Source organism: Mangifera indica, unplaced genomic scaffold (genome assembly GCF_011075055.1).
Source record: "Mangifera indica cultivar Alphonso unplaced genomic scaffold, CATAS_Mindica_2.1 Un_0014, whole genome shotgun sequence".
NCBI lineage: Eukaryota > Viridiplantae > Streptophyta > Magnoliopsida > Sapindales > Anacardiaceae > Mangifera > Mangifera indica.
In genome coordinates this window covers 351,441-376,788 of record NW_025401106.1, presented here as the reverse complement: position 1 = coordinate 376,788, position 25,348 = coordinate 351,441, and the positions used below count along the sequence as shown (strand labels likewise).

The 25,348-nt window shown below is 30.3% G+C and overlaps 1 protein-coding gene across 1 annotated transcript; it reads left to right on the top strand.

Annotated features, from left to right (window-relative positions):
- The first annotated feature begins 11,363 nt into the window (after positions 1–11,363).
- On the top strand, positions 11,364–11,821 carry LOC123205732 (centromere protein V-like). Its single transcript, XM_044622759.1, has one exon. It carries the CDS (start codon positions 11,391–11,393, stop codon positions 11,808–11,810), a length of 420 nt encoding a protein of 139 aa, XP_044478694.1. The 5' UTR covers positions 11,364–11,390; the 3' UTR covers positions 11,811–11,821.
- The last annotated feature ends 13,527 nt before the right edge of the window (positions 11,822–25,348 follow it).

Sequence of the window (25,348 nt, the reverse complement as noted above, 5' to 3'; positions counted from 1 at the left end):
TGCAGAATTGTTCACTGGACAATAAAATTTTATGATTCTGTAATGTATGTCCATGTGAATTTTCAATAATCCTATGCATCATTATAGATCCTAGGTGGCCTAAACGGTCATGTCAAAGCATAAATGTTTTTGGATCAATGAACTTTTGGTTCGATACTGCGTAGGTTTCAATTACCTTTATGATTGTATTATATAATCCAGATGATAAAGTAGACAATTTTTCTAGTATAAGCCTTCTTCTGGAGGCATTACTAGTTATATAGATGAATTCTGCACCATTTTCACTCATGGGTTCAAGATGATAACTATTTTTTCTTATATCTTTAAAACTTAGTAGATTTCTTCTTGATCTACTTGAATATAATGCATTATTGATGCCTAATTTGGTCTTATTGTTTAACATAATTGTGGCTCTTTTGGAGCCTTTTATCAGATTAATTGATCTTGATATGGTATTTACTTTAGCTTCAATTAATGCTAAAGTTAAGAAAAAATTCTTTTCCTTAAGAATTGTGTGCGTTGTTGCACTATCCACCAAACACATGTCTCCCTCATCAGTTTTTGAAGTCAATGCTTCAATTTTGGAGTTCATTTCCTTTCATTTAAAAATTACGTTAGTTATAACGTACACAAAATATTGAAAGGAAGAGAACATGATACTAAAAGACAAAATAATATTTAGGACTCCAAAATAAATATATATGATGGATTTATAAAAATCTTGGGCATCTTTGTCACTATTCAAGTGACCCATATTGTTATTCTTTGAAAGAGGATTTGAAACATTAGGATTCATTAGATCGACAGGATCTAATTTATCAAAAATTTAATTCTTATGGGTGCTTAATATAGATCCACCAAATGTTTGTGTGTACTACAGGTATACCACCAATGACATTTATAACCACACTTATTGTTTTGTGGTTTACTCTACATTATAATTTACTTCGTCTCACTCTTAGTCCACATTTATAACCACACATGTCTCCCTCATCAGTTTTTGAAGTCAATGCTTCAATTTTAGAGTTCATTTCCTTTCATTTAAAAATTACGTTAGTTATAACGTACACAAAATATTAAAAGGAAGAGAACATGATACTAAAAGACAAAATAATATTTATGACTCCAAAATAAATATATATGATGGACTTATAAAAATCTTGGGCATCCTTGTCACTATTCAAGTTGCCCATATTGTTTTTCTTTGAAAGAGGATTTGAAACATTAAGATTCATTAGATCGATAGGATCTAACTTATCGAAAATTTAATTCTTATGGGTGCTTAATATATATCCACCAAATGTTTGTGTGTACTATAGGTACACCACCAATGACATTTATAACTACACTTATTGTTTTGTGGTTTACTCTGCATTATAATTTACTTTGTCTCAGTCTTAGTCCATATTTATAACCACACATGTCTCTCTCGTCAGCTTTTGAAGTCAACGCTTCAATTTTGGAGTTCATTTCTTTTCATTTAAAAATTGCGTTTGTTATAACGTACACAAAATATTGAAAAGAAGAGAACATGATACTAAAAGATAAAATAATATTTATGACTCCAAAATAAATATATATGATGGACTTATAAAATCTTGGGCAATATAGGTCACTATTCAAATGACCCATATTGTTATTCTTTGAAAAGGATTTGAAACATCAGGATTCATTAGATCGACAAGATCTAACTTATCAAAAATTTAATTCTTATGGGTGCTTAATATAGATCCACCAAATGTTTGTGTGTACTACAGGTACACCACCAACGACATTTATAACCATATTTATTGTTTTGTGGTTTACTCCGCATTATAATTTACTTCGTCTCAATCTTAGTCCACTTCTGGTGGTGTGACTGAGATTTTCTATTATTTCTCACATCCATGATAGCTACTTCTGGTAGTTGCATTCACTTCAGGGAACGATGTAATACTTACGGGGCGAGTTACTGATACTCATGATAACTACTTCTAGTAGTTATCATGAGTATCAGTAACTCGCCCGATAACTACTTCTAGTAGTTGCGTTCACTTCAAGGAACAATGTATAACGAGAAAATATTAATTCAGAATTTCTTTTTTTGATATTGCTACTATAGGAGCATAAAATAAAATGTGGGGAATATTTTATTTTCCACATTCAGGAAAAGATTCTGAATATTGCAAAGTTATACTAAATTATAGAGCCATTGGGAGTATTATTATATCTTTCAAATTTCTCCACAAATTTAATGGATTTATCATTATATCCATATTTCGGCTTGCAATCCTTCAGGGATATGACGCCGAAAAATAATAGCTTTTATTTGTCCTTCTGGGACATTTTATTTAATTAGTTTTTCAAGGCTCATAAATTCTAGGTGGAGACTCATGCAAAAAGCCATATTCTTCACAAAACTTCTAGTTTTGTAGATGATATATATGAGTTAATCTTTAAAACTTCAGGTTCAATTATTATCTCATATTTACAAAATAGCTTATTTTGTATGAGAAATATTGGGATTAATTTTGGAAGCTTCAGGTCCATATATTATCCTATATCTACAAAACTTTTGGTTTTGTAATTAGTATTCAAAATATTATAATATGTATTCTGATTATATTTTGGACTTCAAGTCCATATTTTTCACACTTTATGCAAACTTCAGGTTGCAAAGGTGATATCATTATTCTAAAGTAAAGACTTTGATGAAACTTGGGACTTCCGACCCATATATATGTATTCTCATGATTTTACAAACTTCAAGTTGCAAATCGTAAAACTTGAGACTTCAGGCCCATATATATATATATATTCTCACGATTTTACAAACTTCAGGTTGTAAATCGGATATAAATAAAAATAAATATTCAAATAAATTGAATACAATTACTAGAATAAAAATGAATATTCAAATAATATCAGGACTTCTAGTCTAAATTCATGGTTTTGGTAAACTTTAGGATACAAATGATATTTATGACTTCAGGTCTAAATTTATGATTTTGTAAACTTCAGGTTACGAATGATATTCAGGATTTCAAATCCAGATTCATGATATTCAAGATTGTAGTTCCAGATTCATAATTTTGTAAACTTTAAATTGCAAATAATATTCAGAACTTTGGGTCCAGATTTATGATATTCTAGATTTCAGGTCTAGATTCAAAGGTTTCAGGACTTCAGGTCCAGATTTACAATTTTACAAACTTCGGGTTGCAAATAGGATACAATTATAATGAAAAATTAAATAGAAGCATAATAGAAATTAAAAGATAACTAGGATATCACAACTGAGATATTCGTATTTATAATATATAAACAGTATAATGACATAACGGAAAGATTATAATATACCTGAGCTGATTGTGCTGATAACGTGTTATAAATAGAATGGAATGAATTGCAAATTAAAAATATAATCTCAGTTAATCAATCCCAGTATATGGAAAACAAGAAGGAAGAAAACAAGAAGCAAGGAAGCTTTAGATTGAAGAAAAAATGTATATTACATGAAGATATGAGGGGGGGTATTTATAGGAAATTTTGCCGCCGCTCCAATCAACAAAAATGGCAATTTTCCAAGCCATTTAATGTCTTCCCATTATCTTTTGGCCAAAGTCAAATTCATGTGGTGGAAAAATCCACCATGTATAACAAAAAGAATATATTTGTATCTTTATCTTCTTTTTTTTTAACTCATTTTCTTGTCTGTTGAGAGATGTTTCTTACACCTTTTACATGATTTATGCTTTGCATAACTCTATTTTTAATGTGTGAAGAGATAAATGACAACCTTCTATAAATGGATGTTTTATTGCACAATTTCTTAGTTTCTTTTAAAATAAAAATTTTGTAAAACTTGTCCATCACTATATTTGATAAACATGATATAAACCACTGTACTTTATAGAGTTTTCAAATAATCAAATTGGAAAACTTCTTAAGCTTAACTAAACCATAAAATTTAGTAATTTTTACCGTGAATGCTCTGTTTTGTTTTAACTAATCGCCAAGTTGGAGCCATAAGGATTGACTCGCTTTTTAAACAGAACTGAACTTGAGCTAGAAGGGGTTTAACATGATTTGACTTACAAGCCAAGAGATGGTTCAATTTGGTTCATGGCTCAATTTGGGTTATGTCAAGCAATGGGCAAAACGTTGAACTTAGTTTGCGGCTTGATTCGAGTTTTGTCAAGCAATAGGCAAAATGATGTTATTTTGGCTATTATTAAATTTAACGATGTTGTTTTGTCAATGAATCGTGAACTCGAGCCATTAATTCGAGCCAAAAATCTGAGCTACAAATTCTAGCAATAAACTCGAGTGAAACTTGAGTTGAACTAAGACAAACCATTTTTGTTCGACTGAACTCAAGTTATCCTTAATTTTAGCTAGACGAACTTAAGCAAAATTCTAACCTTAACATTTTTTAATTGTGCCGAACTTGAACTAGAAAGTGTTTAGGCTTGGTTTGGTTCGTATCCAACTTTAAATTCCAAATCATTAGATGTGAAGCCTAGTTACTACCAATAACATACATCCTGAGCCAGAGAAGCCATTCTCTCTATATTTTGCCCTTTTTTCCACTCATTTTTTAAAAAGTGAGCTACAACATTTTTTAGAAAATGAATTTATTTATTTATTTTTAGATTATCTAGGGAGTTTACAATGAAAATTTTCAATCCAAGCACCACAGTTTATTGGACAGCTTAGCAAATCAATATGATACTAAGATTCTCTACATTTAGCACCTGCAAACAAATGTTTCATGTTTTGGCTCTGGTGGAGACTTGAAAAGTTGAAATGAAAGCTAACTCTTGTATTTTTTCTTTATTGCATCCATTTCCTTAATTCTCACTTCTTCAATACTAAACTCTAGTCTTTATTACTACTATTGTCTGTTAGAAATTTCTTGATGTGCGTTAACATTAATTATGATTTTGGTTTAATAAAACTAGGTAATTGAATAGTCAAATATTAGTTTATAGATAAACTTAAGTGATCAATAAAGATGAGTCCAATACACTTAATAGTTATGATCTAGATGGACAATATAAGTGTGGGTCTTGAGGTTTATTGAACCTTGATGGGGGGTCAATTAACCTACTATATATTAGCTAGATCCCAACTCCAAAACCTAATGTAGATGGTTGTAGTATAGTTTTCCCATACAAAGTTATCATTTAGAAAAGTTTCTAAAGTAGAAGACCAAGTCATGTCGGGAAGTGATTTTAGCAGGTAATTTAAGCAGCTGTATGAATTCAATTTGCATGACGATCCAGGTATTCCTAAAACTTTAAAGTTTAATTCAATGTTTTATTATTTGTGTGTTAATCTTGTGAATTATAAATGCATGATTTTATATTTGTTCATGCATAATAAATCTTACATGCGGTATCAAAGCAAAATCGTTTCTAGGGTTTTTGAGTTTGTAGGTTTAAACTGGGTTGGGAAAACTCAGATACCCAATCCTAAAGCCAAATGGGTCAATTGATCCGAAAGTTTAAAAAAAGAGGTCAACCTAGTTAAAGCATGGGCAAACCGACTCAATAACCCAATCGAGACTTGACCCAATCAGGTTCAAACTCAACCCATCTAAAGATTGTGCGTGGATTACATGCACTAAAAATTGATGGATATATGGTGCTAGCACGTGCAAGCTCAAATCAAGCGCGTGAAACTAATAGAAGACGTGTGGGCATGTTAAGGGGTGCGTGACAGCGTGTGAAGTGGTTTTGGAGGTGTGTGTTAGCACATGGAGAACTTCCATACGGGCATGAGGCACGCAAATGTGCTCTAGAGGCACATTAAATGCATGAGATTATTTATTTAGTATTTTACAATCCCTAGAGGCAAATATAGGCTCATGGTGGGTGAAGGTAACCTGTAAAGTCTTCTGAAAACATGTCAATGCATGCAAATAGTGAATTATATCAAGTGATTGCTTATAATAGTGTGTCATCAGTTCCTAATAGGGGTGTGTGTGTTTGCATAAAGGTTCATTTGGACATATTAGTGTATGTTAATAACTTATGAGAGCTGTAATATGGTTTTAAAGTTACCCTAGGGTACGTAAGTGCATATTAAAGTTTAAGGATGCATGTTAGAACTTGTGAAAGGCAAACAACAACCTATGACCTGTATTAAGAACTTATGGTATCACGTGAATGGCTAGTAATGACATATAAGGACATATAGAGATTTATAGGTCTCCATTTGAAAGTGAATTGTATTTCAAATTAAAAATTGTGGCATAAAGTACTTCTCATAGTGAAGATTATTGTTCACTAGGTTAAATGCAACAATTTTAAAGAAGATTGTCTGAGGCAATAAGGTATCGTGTTTCATGAAATCTTATTATAGACAATAATATTTTGTATCATTGGAATATTTTGTAAGTTTTTATGATGGTAATCACCAAAGTGGTATATTGTTGAGGATTGCAAAATTTTCCCTTCGGTAATAATACATTTTTTAGTTTTTAAAACATAAGGTTAATTTTAGAAATACATTAGTATGAAGAACTCAATACACTCAAAGGTGGTTGGCTTATTCAATTGACATGTGTAATTCTTTTAAATAAAGAATGACCAATGGTTTAGAAAGTTTTATCTACTCAAAGGTAATATTTCTTTCAAAATCATTTGTTCTGAAAGTCCTTATATGGGTACGTGACCTTGTGTTTGGGATTCTAATAACATGTCATTTTTATGTCCAAAGGTGATTTAATGATGATGCACCAAGAATTCTTATAAGGTGTGGCTTATACTATTTTAAAGTTATCTTGAATATTGTCTAATACAAATTTATTGCAATATTTAATTAAGATTGTTAGAGATAATTTAAAGTGGTGTCTCATGAAATTTTAATTTTGGCAATATTATTTAGTCTTAGTATAAGTTATTATAAGTTATCAGTTTAATTGTCAAAACGATGCATTCATTGAAACTTGTGAAAATTTTTATATTCAGTGAAAGAGACATTCTTCAATTTGACACATACAATTTCCTGCCTAAGGGTGATTATTGTGTGTTAAAATTGATAGTTGTATAAGGTGATTGTGGAATTACATTGGTCGTGAAAATCTCAATTCACCCAAAGGTGGTTGTAATTTTTCAATTGATATATGTTTTTCTTCTGGTGTGAAAGAAAACAGTAACCTAAGGGGTTTATCTACCCACAGATGATAAATTTTTCCAAAGTTATTTGTTCTTCTTATTTGTAACCTTATGCTCGAGGGTCTTAATTGCATCTTATATTCTTTGCCCAAAGGTGATTATATAATAATGCGCCTAAAATCTTCATGGATAATAGCTTATAAGGTTTTAAAGTTATTTATTGCTAATAATATTGTTTATTACATATCATCTTTAATAACATCCATTATTGTGAACAATAATAATAATGTCATAATAGAGGTTCTGACTAACTCTAACTTTAAAGAGTTAGAGATAAGATTTGAATTTACACTGTTGATTAAGAATATAGCTTTGGCCCAGCGAGTTGTTAAGCCACCCAAGCCTAAAATGAAAGCTTAATTGAATAAAAGGATTTCTATGTTGAGTAAAAGAAATCCATTAGTTTAAATTTACTTGTCATAATGAGTCCATTAACAATTACCTCATTGAAGGTTTACCATAAACTGATAGTGTTAAAAGAGTTTTTACTAAAATTAACTCAATATTTGAAAATATTAGAATTACTAGTTTAGTGAATAATACGACTTGGATAAGGTATGACAGTCATGAAGGAGTCAAATATTGATGAGTATATGTTGTGTTTTAAAAGGCACCATAAGACTCGTTTGACTTCAATCAAGTTAAGACTAATATATGCTTTAGAATCATATTTGAGGCATATTATTAATCTGATTTCTAAATGCTTTTGAATAAGGAACACATAAAGTGAGAAGTTGTTAATAGTAGGTTTGGTTGTTCAATTAAGACCCAATTATAAATGCAAAACAACAATAAGAAGTAATAGTCTTGTTGTCCAAATAAGGTTAAAAGTTTTGGATGTGAAATTGGTTAATAAATGAAGACTAAGTGAATGGGAGCCTATATTTAGATTTGAAAATTATGTGGACATTAAAGATAAAAATATGGGCATAATGGATATTTTGTCAAAATTTTCAAGATCTTAGGACTCCAAAATGATGTTGGTTATAAAACTCAATCATAGGCTTAAAAGTTATAATAAGAAGTAATCTTGATTGAGTATCTACGAGATAAAGGAATCAAAATAACTTAGTATTTTCTTATCAGAATTCTTTATATATTTATGCCTAAGTTATTACCCCAATTAAGGTACTAAAGTGATTGACATCCAATTCTTGAAATGTCCATAAGATTGGATAATGTCACGACTAAATCAATAATGGGAATCAATAAAGTTTACCAAGTCTAATGAAATTTGAGATCACTTTAAAGGACGTTCCCTGAAGAATTGATAGCTAATCTTATAATTGATAAGTTAAATACAATTGACAAAGATGTGAAAATTTTGATGAGATTGTCTATTATAAAAGAATGATTTGTTATCATCAAGAATTATTATGTGTATCTCAGCAACGGGGATTATGTTATTGAACACCTTTTTGAATTACCAATTTAAAAGGTAGTTTTCAAGTCATGAGAAAAGATAAAGTCTATGATTGATAATAAAGTATGAGACCCTATAACATTGGAAACTCATTTGGATTAAAGTTATAAGAAAGTGAATGTCAAAGTTGTCTTTCTGAATGAAAGCCTTAGTAAAGAAGTTTATATGGTGCAACTAGGTTTATAAAAAACACAAGGGATGAAACTTTTAGTTTGTGATCTTAAGGAGTCTATCTATAGTTGAAATAGACTTCTTGACAATGATGTTTTAATAAAATGCATTTCTCATGGCCTCACAAAGAATAAATTAGACCAATATAGGAATATAAAGATCGATAGGAGCAAATTTGTCTTTATGGAATGGTTTAATATTTAATAGTGACAATATGAATTTGTTCTATAAGATTAAGCCAATTTTATCCAAGATTATAATGTGAAGGATCTTGAAGATACATAATTTATTCTTGGTATTGAGATCCATTGTGAAAAGACTCATGGACTTAGTGATTTATCTCAAACGCATACTTGAAACATGTGTTTAAAAGGCTCAATATGAAGAATTGTAGGGCAAACAATGTTCCTGTTGTGAAATGAGATAAGCTCGCTATCAACATAGAGTAAAGAATGAGGATAAAAGGGAATCCATGTGCAATGTCCCTTATGATGGTGCTATTTAAAACTTGATGAATGCACAAATAACTTTTGTATTTAAGGTTATTAATTTATACCTCTCAAATCCAAGTTTTGGTTATTGGGTTGTGGTATAAGAGGTAATGAGATATTTACAAAAGATCAAGATTTTGGTGGTTGTAAAGATAAGTTAAAGTTTATTTTTAGATATAGTATTATACTTATTGAATAGGCCATATTTGGACAAGTACTAAATAATTGTTTGTCGTAACATCAACCATAAACATTCAATTTGTAGTTTACCATGGGGTAGCTTCTCGAGCATGTGGTTGATGAACTACTTGGTTAAACTATTGGGGTAAATTTTATCTACCATGATAGTAGTGCAATTAGGTAAAAACACTAGTAGGTTGAGATATACAAAATAAAATATATTATAATCAGAAACTTCATAAAGAATTGAGACATTAGGCTAAAGTATAAAATACAAAGTTAATAAAGGTTAAGCCCCTAGTTAAAGAAATAAGACTTGTAACCCATAAATTCATGTTGAAAATATAAAGGTGTTTAAGGTCCTTTAATATCTATGGTTAGTGGGAGTTTTTTTTATCATTGTTTTTATTGTTATGTTTTGTTACTTATCATTTATTTATTGATTATAAGAATATTAACATATTTACTTGTCTATGGATGTATGCGTATATACATAGTTAAGGTACAACATGTGTCTCAAGATAAGGTTTCTTTTGAGTATGACAGTTGTATGTGTGTGTTTCATAAGTCTTAAGCAAGGTTGAAACATACAAGCTTCGTTGGAAGTAAAGAGATTTCTCTTATTTTTTTTGAAACATAAGGTTAAAGATAAATCATAAAATGGATTGACAAAGACATAACACATGTTTGTGATCACTTTGTTGGATGCTATTATTGTCACACTTCTAGATTTAATCTGTGTTAATTTGATTATTAGTAATCGCGATCAATGATAATTTTATGTTGATTGAGGAAATAAGTCATGTCTTAGTTCATTATTAATAGTTATATTTCCTGGATTGTTTATTAAAGTGTAATTTATCTTTAGACTATTTTGTTTTCTAAAATAGTAGTTACTTAAAGCTAAAAATATTAATTACCTAAGAGTCAAAAATTGTTTTCTGTTCTTAAAATAAAATAAAATTAATTAATGTTATCCAAGTAAGAGAATGTTAGAAATTTTCTGACGTAAACTAACATTAATTATGATTTTGATTGAATAAAATCGGATAATTGAATAGTTCAATGTTAGTTTACAGATAAGCTTAAGTGATCAATAAAGATGAGTCCAATACACTTAAAAGTTATGATCTAAATGAAAAGCATGAGTGTAGATCTTGAGGTTTATTGACCCTTGATAGGGGGTCAATTAACCTACTATATATTGGTTAGGTCTCTGTCTTAAAACCTAATGCAGTATGGCTATAGTATAGTTTATCCATATAAAGTTGTCATTCAGAGAGGTTTCTGTAGTAGAAGACCAAATCACATCGAGAGATGATCTTGACAAGTAATTTAAGTAGTTGTTGAATTCAATTTGCATAGCGATTTAGATATTTCTAAAATCCTAAAGTTTAATTCAGTATTTTATAATCTATACATTGATCCTCTGAATTATTATTGCATGATTTTATATTTGTTCGTACATAATAAATCTTACATCCTCGTCTAGACTATGTATATGAATTCTCTTTGCAATCCAGCATCGGGGTTTGAAATCTTTTTGTTACATAATGAAACCAATTTCGGTCTAATCACTTATGGATGTAGTTCTGACAGGGCTGAAAAGGTGTAGCTTAATTTGTGCTTCTTTATGAAACGCTGGCCATAAGCTTCTATTTCTGAAATCCAAATAGCATGAGTTATGTTTGAGTTTGGCTATCAATTTTGTGAATAACATTTGGTGCAATTTGGAGAGTCAACTTTTATATGTTGAGGGGGGACTCTTCCACTTGGCACGGTCAGATCACAGTATGACAAGGTTTGTCACATGTCCTGCAGTTGCATATAAACATCTCCTAGCTACTCGGCATGTCATAATGATGTATTTCAATTATTTGGCGACTGCAATATATGCATATGGAAATGATGTGTTATAGAACTTATTGCAGTTAGCTTACACTGCTGAATATTTGTACTGGAATGGATGAAGATTTAATTGTGCATAATGGCGGATGCCACTGTGGAAGAGTAAGATGGCGAGTCCAAGCACCGAGTAGTGCTATAGCTTGGAAGGGCAACTGTTCTGACTGCTCAATGAGAGCCAGTCAGAGCTTCATTGTTCCTTCTCAAAGATTTGAGCTTTTGGGAGATTCCAAAGAGTTTCTTGCGACATACACATTTGGCACTCATACAGCAAAGCACTTATTCTGTAAGGTTTGTGGCATCACCTCATTCTATATTCCACGATCAAATCCAGATGGAATTGCAGTTACGTTCAGGTGCGTCGACCCAGGAACCCTGTCCCATGTTGAGATTAAGCTTTATGATGGAAAGAATTGGGAGAGTTCATATAATCAAACAGGGATTGCTTCATGTTCAAAGACTAATGAGCCAAAATAACAAGCTCCCAATTGCAGCTTGCAGTTTTTAAGAGTCACACAAGTCCATTTCCTGAAAACACCTACAAATCTTGGTCTTGTATTCTACAGACAAAATGAATTTATATTTGTAAAACTCTATGAATTAGTTTTGAATTGCTTCTGCATTTCAAGTAAATTGATCCAGTACATGAATGGGATAAACAAAATTCTAAAAATACAATAGCTATTCTCTTTTCTACAGAAGTTATCACTGTTTGATTGTCATTCTGGGTCTTCATTTTAGCATGAAGCAAGAGCTAGGAAGTGAACAACCAATCATAAACGAAAAAATCCTTCCCTCTTGTATTCATTTACATTTTGGATATAAAATACACTAGGAAATTGGAGTGAGACCATTGATATTTAAAAAGAAAAAATTGGGGATTTTCTGGTGAAACAGAGGAAGAAAAATGGGTATAAAATAGATCAGAGCAGAACTTTTACTTGGTCACTACAACTATAACGCAAAAGACAGTTTTGATAGTTCTCCCCAAGATCAATGATTGCTTAACATAGCACTGAACATAAGTCACTTTAACACAACTCTAGTTAATATATGTCTATGTGAATGCCAAAATTCCCGCATCGAATGAGAGATGAGAACCTCGGGTCTATATGATTGCATGGTCTCATACTCCTCCTGAGACGTTTTTTAAAAATAAAAACTATGAGACTAACCAAATCCAAAGCTGACAAAATCTGCTGGCTTTAAGTAGCCTGTCATGTGTGGCATTGAACAAGAGTCTTAGAGGTAAAACAATGAGGCTCTGCCTCTACAAAATTATCTTGATTGTCATAGTGTTTGTCCTAAGTGTGTTATCAATCAATGTTACCACGCATGATATTCTGATATCTAATTCAAATATGATTTTAAGATTTATTAATATTTTAATTAAATTAAAATAGAATAATGGTAACAACAATATAATCACAATGTCTCAATCATATTCATTAAATAAAAAAAATTATTAGAATCTTTTATTTATATATTAAAAATTGTGTTATTCATTTTATTATTTATGTAATGTGTTGAGTGAACCCACAAGCCAACCTTGAGGGCTTGTGGCATGGCCTGTATAGCTCGTGTGCTAACAGAAGTTGTAATTTATGGACTTTACCCCTTTGTCAAGCTAAAAAAAATAATATTATACGTATCAATTTTGAATACACAAATAAACATATATTTATGTGTGTTATCATGTGATTTAGTATTACTTTATATTTAATTCGAAATTACTTGATCATTTAATGATACACATTAAATAAATACTCATTTATGTATTTAAAATAAATATACATTGTTTTATTTTTGAAAAAAAGTTTCAAGCTGGACCAGTCCTTATGCCATGTCTACTTAATACTTCCAAACAAACACATAAACTTAAGGGATATTGAATATTTTAGCCATGTTTTTTAAATAGTATATACATATATACCACACAACTCATTGACTTAACAAAAATACTACAATTGTAAACTCTTTTCCTAAGATACCCCATTGACGTGACCCATTCAGAGAGATTTTTTCTCTTTTTCATCAGCCTTCCAGCAAGGGAAGGAATCTCTGCTAGTCCTGGCCACGGTTCATGAACCGACGGTTTTAGTTCGAAATCATCGGTTCACGGTTCAAAAAAATAAGAACCTTGAACTGAAACCATAATAGGACGGTTCGAAACCAATTGTTTCGGTTCATGACCCCAGTTCAAAACTGATATTGAATCGTCAATTTTAATACACGACCTTGATTTATTATTTAAATTATTAATTACAATAATTGAAAATTAAAAGAGAGGTTTGGACTTAATTTTTCAATTAAACTTCCTATGTATCTTCTTAGGGTTTAGAAGAATCAAAGCCTATATAGTTCTCTTATCTTTGCATATCTAATAGCTAGCAGCACCCCCTTACCTTATCATTCACCTCTGCTATCTTGACTATTATTTCCCGTCATCGAACTATCTGTAGTTAAATCAAGCGATTCTTCGTTTAAGTCCACTTTTATATCTTGTTGGTGTAATTCGGCTTTTGTCCAATTGTCTATGCATACTTGGGCTTCAACAAATTCGGGAGCCAAACTTGATCGTCTTTCATCCAATATATTACTTTTTTGACTAAAAGTTTGTTCTACTGCAATAGTTGATACTAATGCTGTCAGGACTTGTTTAGCAATAGTTACTAATGTTGGAAAGGTTGATACATGTCGACTCCACCATTCTAGAACTGGAAAGTCTTTACCTATATTGTTGTCACCAAACTCAAAAATAGTAGTTAAATAAATATCAAACTCCGAGGTGGAGCCTAATGTTCCTCTTGGTCTTTTGCCCCTTTGCATCATAATACAATCACCATAACTCATATTTTGGGTTGATGATGGGGCAATAGGTGGTAGAAAGGAAGAAGAACCACCTTGGTTCCCATAAATTAATGAATATTCAGCATAAATTTCTTTAATTAAATTCATAATGTTAGTTATAGTTAATGAAATATTAATTTCATCATCACAATCTAATTGTAAACATTCATAATATAATGTTAAATAATTTGTAACACCATCTAATTTAAATCTAGGATAAAAAAAAACAAGCAACAAGAAAAAATTTCTGGAATTGTTTTATAGTAAGTTAACCATTTTGTTTTCATTAAAAAAATAGCTTCTTGTAAAATAATATCTTTTTCGGCTTCTTATAAAGCTCCAATAATATTAACAGCTTCATTTAAAAACAAATGAGAAGTGGGATAATAAACCCCACTTAAAATATAAGTTGTATTATTAAAATTTCTTAATACATTTAAAATTATTTTACAAATATCTCAATGTTGGGGATATAATGTAACTTATGACACATTTTGTGAAATAAATGAGCATAATAAATCTCTATAATCAAAAGACTTGTTGAGTAATTTTTATGTTGAATTCTAACGAGTTGGCACATCTTTAGGAAATCTTTTTGGTTTTTTATTATGTTGTCTACAAAATTTACTCTATTCTTTTATAGTCTGGGAATGTGTCCATAAAAATGAAATTATTGTTTTTATTGGACTAATATAATTATTAAAACAATGTAAACCATCATGTACACATAAATTTAATGCATGACATGCACATCTAATATGAAAAAATCTACCACCTAAATTAGGTTTGCAAATTTTAATTAAATCAGTTATTGAGATAGTATTTGAACGTGCATTATCAAATGAAATTGAAAAAATTTTATAAACTAATTTATATTCTTCTAATATTTATTTAATTATTCTATAAATATTATCGGTCATATGTCAGTCATCAAACACCCTAAAGGATAAAATTTTTTGTTGTAATTGAAAATTGACATCTATCCAATGACAAGTTATACCTATATAAGAGTGAACTTGTTAATAGTCGCTCTAAATATCATTACATATAAATACACGTCCATCAAAATTTGAAAAAAATTGAATTAATTCTCTTTTTGTTTTATAAAAACTAAATAATATTCTTTTTAATGTGTTTCTTGGAATAGTTTTATGTGCAAGATTTAATGCAGTTTTACAATAATTATTAAAACCTAAATTTTCACCAAAACTAAATGCTAAATGATCTATTGCTACCATTTTTGTAAATTTTTCTTTACTTTTATTATCACTATACATAAATAAAGATTTACGTATAGAACCATACTCGGTTATTTGTATTTGGCCTCTACTTTGCCCCATTTTTTTTGGATGTTTTGACTCCAAGTGCCTTTTGAACGTCTCGTATCGACCTCCTTATTTGAATTTATAAATTTACCTACAATAATTGCAAACAACTTCGAAATTACTATCTTTCTTTTGTATTTTCTTGAAATGAATCTTGAAAATATCGGATGTAAGAATTTTTTGGGAGTGTTGTTCCATCTCCATCTGTTGTTGATGTTGTTGTTGTTGCTTCATCTCTACATATTGGCTTTCACTTTTTTGTGTTAAAAAATAATCTATAAATTGATTTTAATTCACATTTGATATATGTGAATATTGATCAAATCTTCTATTACCAGAAAAATTTTCACTACTTGTTATTTTTTGATAATAAATAAAATTAATTATATAAATAAATTATATGATTGATTATGAAAGATAATAAATAAATAATAAATAAAATTAATTATAGAAATAAATTCTATAATTAATTATGAATTGTCTAATAGAAATAGAAATTGGAATTAATAAAAAATAAAGAAAAAATTTAATTAAATTTGAGAGAATTTGATTGAAAGATTAAGAGAGTATTAAGAATTGAAAGAATAAGAATTAGAGTTTGAAGGATTGAGTGAAAGAGTTGAGAGATTGAAATTTGAATAGATATATATATAGAAAAAAAAAATTTTAAAAATAAAGGGTGGAAAGGAAATTAAGAACTTTTGCAGGGGACCAACGGTCCCCTGCATAAATTTTGAAATATGCAGGGGACCGTTGTCCCTTGCATATTTGCAGTGAACCAGCGGTTCCCTTTTTAAATTAAAAAAAAAATTAAAATTTTTGGTTCAAAATAGTAAACCGTCAATTTATATGTCGGTTTATAAACCGAATGTGAACCAACGATTTTATCGTTTAAAATTAGGTAAACTGAAATCGAATCGCTAAAATCCGGTTTCGATTCTAGTTCAATCCGGTTTTGATTTTATCCGAGTCGGTTTCAATCTGGTTCATGGGCCAAACCGGCCCGTGGCCAGGTCTAATCTTTGCAACATGAAAAAAAAATTTGAAACAAGATGATTCTTTAACTCTGAAAAACAATTGAAGCAAACATCTGTGATTGAACAATAAAACTTATGAATGAAATTCAGAGAAAGAAATCGTTACGCATTATAAATGATTCATATAAACACAAAAGAGGAAGGGACAAAATTTGCTCAATTTCTTTAGAGAATTCACATTTCTTGCAAAGATTTTACAGCAAAATCATCCAAATTCAGGTCAATCTTGATTCAAACCCTTATGTTTTATGTTTTCTTTTTTAACAATTGAAAATCAAATAATATAAGGTAGATTCATATTTATGACTTTACATGAAATATAATTTTGTTGTGATTTCATACTGTTTATATTGTTTAATATTATGATTTCATATTGTTGTATTGTTTAATGTTGTTATAATAATGTACTTGGAGTAAAAGTGGGAATGAGTTGACGAAGATCCAAGTTTGGATAAAAACAGAGGAAGACGCCAACCCCTCTGGTCTCACAAAAAAGCTACATCTTGGCTTTAAAGCCTAGGGTTTCATGTTTCAACACTAGGTTTTTAAGTTTTAGGTTTATTTTAAGCCAAAATGAAAAAAGTTACATTTAAAATTCGCTATGGAAGACAGTGGATTTTATATAATGATAATGTGATGAGATAGGTTGGTGGGAATGAGAGAGGATGTGTATTGACACAAGTATTGATTTTGAAGGATTCATAGCGAGAATAAGCTATTGTTTAAGACTCGATCAAACTCAGTCAAATATGCATGTATTTATCTAGGTGATATGGATCTAATGGAGATCGTAAACGATGATGATCTAGAGTATGTAATGGTTGAAGCAAGAAGTTTACGAGGATCAACCAAACCCTATTTTATCGACAATCCAATTAAAGGAAAAGACAATCAACAAGCCAAAGATATTAATGAGAAAGAAATGGAGGATCATCCGATAGATGAATGAGCACAACCACAAAATTTCTAAGAGTTTGGTGGGAATTATGGTGATGATGATAATAACAAGAACGTAGATAAGGATTATGAAGTTGAGAGTAATAAGGATGATGACTATGATGATGAATTTTCAGGGTTTGATGAGAATATGTACGGTGTTTCGAGCCAATACGTTAGTCGAAATCAAAGTAATAATTGTAATAAGAGGGCGAATGTAGCACGAAGCGTCATAACTTTATAAATATTGAAGCATTTCTAAGTTACATTTATAATACAAATCCATTTCAATAGGTTTCTGAGTCTGCCGTTGATGTTGAGAATGCAGGTATTAGTAATCGGACGATACAAAGAGACAAACATTTGCAAGTGATAGGTTTTTATAATTCGAAAGCAGAATTGAAAGCATTATTTCAAACATATGCATTAGAGACAAGAATTCAATGGAAAGTCAATCACTCTGCTAGTATACTATATGAGATTAAGTGCATATATCCACAATGTAAAAGGTAGGTATAAGCAATAAGAGAGGAAGATGGTGACTATTAGGTGTTATAACATATGGATGAGACACATGCTTGTCCACAGGATCAAAATTTGTCACAACATAGACAAGCTGGTGTCAAGTCATTGGGGAACATTCTTAAATCAATGTTTATGGTTGATAGTTTTTATTAACTGAAGAAAATTATGTCAAACATGACAGACAAGTACAGAATAGACGTTTCCTATGTGCAAGGGTGGTGTGCCAAAATATGTGCACTAAATGCATTATAAGGATCTCCCGAAGTGTCTTTCATGCTTTTACGAGAGTATTGTCATAATTTAGAGCTCAAGAATCCAAGAACTGTGACATGTATTAATATCAACGCAGAAAATAAGTTCAACTTTTTCTTCATATATATGGGTTATTCAACAAAAGGGTTCTAACAATTATATTACCTGGTGATATACAGTGATGCTTCATGTTTAAAGGAAGAGTATCTTGGGCCTTTTTTCATTGTTGTTATGAAGGACACCAGTAATTAAATTTATCCACTCGTCTTCCATATTGGGCACAAAGAGGGAATCGATACATAGACCCATTTTTTAACATATCTATATGTGTGCATTGGTGATTTGCTAGATTTAGCTATTATTTCTAATTGTCATCATTCAATAATTACGTCGATGGCTAATATATTGCCTCATACCTATTATGAGTTTTGTAATTATCATATAAAGGTAACATGTATACATAGTTCAAACAAACCAAACATGGGTATGTATGACTAAAATTAGTTTGATGGTTTTTTTTCCACTGGGTTTTATTAGTTGTTTTAACGAGTCAGATATCTCACCTATTAACACCATGCACTGAGGTCAAGCTTGTTGGACATATGCTCAAATATACCAATATGGTGGTTAAACCAATTAACACGTAACAGTACAAAGTCCATGATTTATGGCAGTAGGTGATCATCGTGAATATTCTCTATCGAACATGTGATTGTGAGAAATTTTAACTTTCCCAGATTCCATGTGCACACGCCACGACCGTTACAAGGTACAATATCTCTCAGACTGTGTAGGATAGGTTAGTGCATATTACTCACCGAAATTTTTACGAGGGGTATAAAGAGAAGATGTTAATCTACTAAGAGATCAATCAACTTAGGAACCACCAAAGAATGTAGGCCTACATATGATCTGAGCCTACTCAGTCTCGAAAGTTAACTTGACTAGATTTAGTTTGACTTAAATTCGTTTGATTTAAATTCAAATCGAACTTGAGTCAAAAGATTTAGCTCATTTTTTAATTTGAAGTTTAGCTCAAATTCAAGGCTCGAATCCGCTCGAATTCAATAGTTCAAATTCCTGACTTGGTTCAATTTGAATAAAAAATTTTGAATATTATTTGGGTGAAACGAAGCCGTTTTGTCAATGAACCATGAACTTAAGTCACAAATCCAAGCCAAGAACTCGAACCATCAATTCAAACCAATAATTTGAGTCAAACCAGGCTACAAATTTGAACTATTGATTTGAATTACAAAATCAAGCCAAACTAAACCATTTTTCATCTGAATTAAACTCAAGCTAAACTTAATTTTGGCTTGACGAACTCGAGCCAAACCATTTTCTATTCGAGCTGAACTCATGTCAAGGGATATTCGTGTTTGACTCAATAAGAATCCACTTTTACAATAACCTCTCAGATTGTGTAGGATAGGTTAGTACATATTACTCAATGAAATTTTTATGAGGGTTGTATAGAGAAGATGATAATTCATTGAGGGATCAATCAATTTGGGCACCATCAAATATGCCTATGATTTATCCTCTAGTAAAGGAACAACAATGGTTCGGTCATCCTTTTAGCCATACAAGAAGACCTTCACAAAGAGGGGAAGTCCAACCACAAACTTGTAGCCAATGTCATCAACCTAGTTATAATCACTTGAATTGTCTAAGTCTAACTCTAGTGCCAATGGTTGGCTTGTCCAACGAATCATGTAGCGACAAGGATGAGGTCTTCATAACCACACTGTAACCCATCTAGTCGAATATATTATTATGGTTAATTTTCTTTGTTGATTGATACTATAATTTTAAATGTGTATATATTGCACGTTTAATTTATCTTTTGGGTTTCGTCCAAATTTTAATATATTAATTTGGTGATGGATTATTTTTCAGGCTCTTACATGTACATGATGACAATGGCTTAAAATGGCAGAAAAGAATTAACGTGACATTTATTTATTATCGTTCGTTTTATATATATATTGGATTTCACTGTATCACACACCATGTATTTTGTATTAACATATTTTCTTAATTCATTTCATTTCATGATAAGCATTAAGGAATGAATAGAACTGCATTATCATCTGTAAAAAGAAGTTATGATAGAAAATGCAAATACATCACCAAAACAATAATCAAATGAAATCCAATCTATTTGCATGCCCACCCACACCTTAAGTGAAATTCTCAAAACCTGCATTTTAATAATCCCAATTGAATTTAATAAATATGGTCATTTAAGTAAAGCTCGAGAAAAAAAACAAACCCTAAATACTTACTAAGGGCCCTCATTTGGAATTTGGTCGTGGTCATGAGCCTTCTTATCTTCCTAGAATGTTTGGATTTTAAGTTAAATAGACAATCTCGGGTAGGGTATTCTATAAACATAAACATAAAAATGTCAGTCTCTTCTTGCTACATCTTGTTTTGGCATGTTATGAACAAACTTATATTGTAGCATTGGTAGAGTCTCTAGTGGTTGGATTCCCATTATTGTATACAAATTGCTTGCCTTCTTTAGATGTATCAATGTCCTATACAACGTCATCAACTTCTTTATTCTCTCAAAGCTAATGGTATTTTGGGTGAAGTCCTATATATACAACTTCCAGTCATTAATATCCAATACGCCGCACACTTAGTATTGGTTGTCGAAGTTGATAAGAATGAGTACTTGCCAACCAATGAAAAGAAATAAGTATAGTTATCGATAACCGTAAACCCTAAACAACTTACGTTTGTAAATCACCTTATTGACACTGTTCTATGGCCGAAAGCATTCATCGGGTTGTACACATAAGACACCATTAATTTGATTTAGGAAAAATGAAGGGCCACTCCATATTTGTACCCAAACGTTTGAACTCATTGTAAGATTGTGGGAGATGTAGAACGAATTAGATCAATAGGGTATCATCATCATCATTCAAATATGTAGACTCCTCATTTAATAATGCGTATAGTGTTTGTTCTCCCATAAACTCTAGAACCCGTATGTACCACTCAAAGTTGTGCTCAATCTTAGTCAGAGGCAATACAATTGTAATCTCCTTCTGAAACATTAAATAATTTTATATGAATTAATAAAATGAAAGATGAAACGATAAAAAATAAATCTATCAATGAGCAACATACTGGGGACCTGATCATCTACTTCTAGACAGACATAAAATAATGAATTTTGAATTGTCTTGTAAATCTAATATTACACAATGTACAACATTTATTATTAGTATTTATAATCGTCAGTATGAATGTTAACTTTATGGATTATGAGATACTTATCTAGAAAGCAATTAGGTATCCCAAAATATTATAGCTACTAACTAAATATATCTAGATTATCAGCTAAATGTAAAAAAACAATAAGGTATTTTTGTTCTATTGTATACCCTTAATAGTCTTGTAAATGCTAAAAACAATACTGCAAACTTCACAACGTCCTCGTCATTGTCTCCCCAAATTTGATCGCCAACTGCTTACTCAATCTCCTCATGGGATAACAACCTATTAATACCCAAGAAGTATTCCTCCCTCAATTGAGGTGTCTTCGTACAATCAACGTAGTTAGACACCTCTGTGTCCTCCCGAAATATCAAACTAGTAATTAGCGCAAATTCAACAGGGTTGAATCGAAACTCAAAACTGTTTAATCTAAACCACATTTCTCTCATTGGATCCCTGCGGTTAATCATACGAAGTAACATCGCATGTATCAAAATGACACTAAACCTTGGCTTCACCAAATCCAATAAACACCCAAAACAAGTTGTTCGAAATATAACTCTTTAAGTAAGTATTATTTTATTCATAATTATAGTCACAGTGTCCATCTTTTTTCAAAACGACATGTGCACTTGGTATCCATATACCTTATGGAATTTGTATGCCTCTTTCTAGTAGTTGATTACAAATACCTAAAAAATATATTAATTTATTTATTATATTAATAAAAGATTAATCAAATAAACTGGATTATCATTAATCTGATTGACATCGACTATGACACTAATTTTATCCTTTCCTTTCTTATTTATCAATTTGCATTTTTTTAATTTTTTGCCAAAAATTATCAATGAAATCCCTTTTTTCATTTATTTTTTAAACGATACCTGTTTAATTTTCATACATTTTTGCAACTACTACCAAATATAATAAAGAAATTATTTATTTAAGCTTGGATCTATTGGTCATTGATGCTAGAGTTCAAATTCATTTGGACTTATTTAGAAAAGAAAATCTTTTAGAAAATTCAAGAGAATTTTCGCCATACAACTCTATAATTTTCTCATTGTGTGTGCTTGTCATTGTAAGCAATTGATTCAAGAAAATGAAAGGATTGAAATTTTTTTTAAATCAATAAAATTATATGAACACACTTTTAAAATATAATTTAGATACATAAATGATGTATCATTATATAATTTGATAATTTTAAATTAAATATAAAATAATACTAAATCACATGATGACACATTATCTATATAACTAAATTATATACTAAAAATATATGCACATAATATTATTCTTTTTTAAACAACATATGAAAATTCCTTGGTCATAATCCAGAAGGAAAGCCCATCATAATTTCAATTATTGAAGGTAATTAAGAGTAATATTATAATGTATACATTTCTAATTAGGTCTAGTAATTTTTTTTACCATAATTACTTATTTCCTTTGTTTATGGTAAGCATGCCCTATATATCGTGCTTCTTGTGCATATGCATGCATAGTATAATATTATTAATTATTATTTTATTCATCAATAATATCTGACTAAGTTTTCTTACCTAAAAAATTAAGTCAGATTATAGTTCATTTTTTCCAAACCTGTAGTTGTCAATTCAATGGACTTTTTTATTTTTCAAAATTAATAACGGTCTTAAAGTTATATTTTAAAATAAATTTTTTATTGTTATAAACTGTACGTGAAAAATATTAAATTTGATGTTAGATTTTTTTTTTTTCCTTTTTTTACTTCATTTATCTTCCTAATGACATATGGGTGTTTCTAATTTTTTTTAAATAATCACCATATTGCTTGATAATTTCAATCTCTCAAGGATGGATGGAATTAACCTATGTAAATGTCAATTAATTATAACCCAAGTTTTATAACTAAAGCCAAAAAAGTGTGAATTGTCATATTTTCAATTTCAGCCTTAGGTATCATTAACATTGTAGAATAAACTTTAATAATTATACAAGAGGGTTAACAAGTGAAATGCAAAAGGCAAGGGTTGATGCCAACCCAAAGTAGTTTTCAGAAGCTAAGGGTTAGGGTCAATGTTGACCTGTTCTTCCCACCCTTCCCACAACGTTAATCAAATCTCACACTTTCATTTCTTAAAAAACAATAGAATACCTTATTTGTCGTCCTATCATTGCGTCACTGTTGTCAATCTAAGAAGTTTCATTATTAATTGATGATCAATGAAGTTGTCTATTGGTCATCACTTAAGGTATTGCTCTAATGACCTCTGAATTTTTTTACTCTAATGTCGTAAAATCTATTGGATTCTTCTTGTTCATTCACAAGAAAGCAAGTTGATGATGATCTCTTATGCTATATATATAATACTCTTATACTATAGTATATGGGGACCTCTTCACAGAAAAGCAAACAAATATATTTTTGCAGAATATATTTGCAAAAACATGTAGAATATGTATGTATTCTACATACATTCACGTGAATGAAAACGTGAAAGCAAGCAAATATTCGTATATTCCTTCTTCTGTGTTTTGTAGAAAAATAAGAATATGTTCTTTGCAATGTTCATATATATTTTATATGTATTATATATATCGCCAAGATTCTTCACGCTAAGGCCTCATGCTACATGCTCTTCAAGGATGAGAGAGGCTTCAATTATCAGATTATTTTTTACATGTTCTACTTCAATATTAGATTAATGTCAACCAAAATTTAGGGAGATAAAATTAAGTGAGTTTAAATTTTTTTTAATTGAATTTAAACTTTAAAAGTTTAAATTCAAATGTAATTTAATTTAAAAAATTTTAAATTTACTTGATTTTATCTACTATATATATAACCCTTAATTCAAATATTGATATCATATATTTACGCATGTTTTCTCTCTATAATATATAAAGAGAATAATATTGTGTTATCTAATTTTTTAAAATTGAAAATAAGGCTGATTTAAGTATTTTAACATATAAAATAATAAAAATATTTAAAATATAAGAAATATAATATAAATATATAACCGAACCTAAATTAGGATAAAAAATATCCACTATCCTGTGTATAATCAATGACCGGCAAAGAATATACAACATTCAGCATCATAGTCTATGTAAATGTAGGGTACTTGACAAATAGCATTGCAGATATGCATTTACTGACAAGTGTTTCATGTTTGGACTCTAGTGGAGACTCGAAAAATTGAAAGGAAAGCCGGCTCTTCTGCTATTTCGTTCGGGGCCTCAATTTGCTTAGTTCTGAGGTAAAACTCTAATCTTTATTACTAATTTCTTCCTCTGCGGTATCTATTCAACTTGTCTTTTCAATCCAAGATCTGGGTTTCAATTCTTTTTTAGATTGTGAAGCGCACCTTATCTCATCACTTATGAATGTAGTTGTGATGGGGCTGAATAGATGTAGCTTGATTTCTGCTTCTCTTTCGAACCCTGAGCGTAAGCTTCTATTTCTGAAAAGTATATCAGTTAGGTTTAAGTTTAGCCATTACTTGTGGAGAGGATTTAGTGCAATTTGGAGATGGGCCTTGACTCGGTCCCAGGTAGTCAAAGTATTAGAAGTAACTCTGAAAAAGAAGACAAAGGTCTTTTCAGAGATACACAGATTATTTCAATTTGTATGCGTGATCTTGCCTGAGGACTTTATGTTGTTTTGCCAATTTTACATTAATAAATTGCTTACATAAAGGGTCAAAGGGCATTAGATAGGTTTTTGAGTTAAAACCCCTTACTAGTAGAAACACTTCCTGAGCTTATAATAACAGGGCAAATATTTGGGGATCATTGGTTTCAAAATCCTGACTAAATATGAACTTATGTTTGTTGGGAAAGCAAGTTGATGCATTAACAA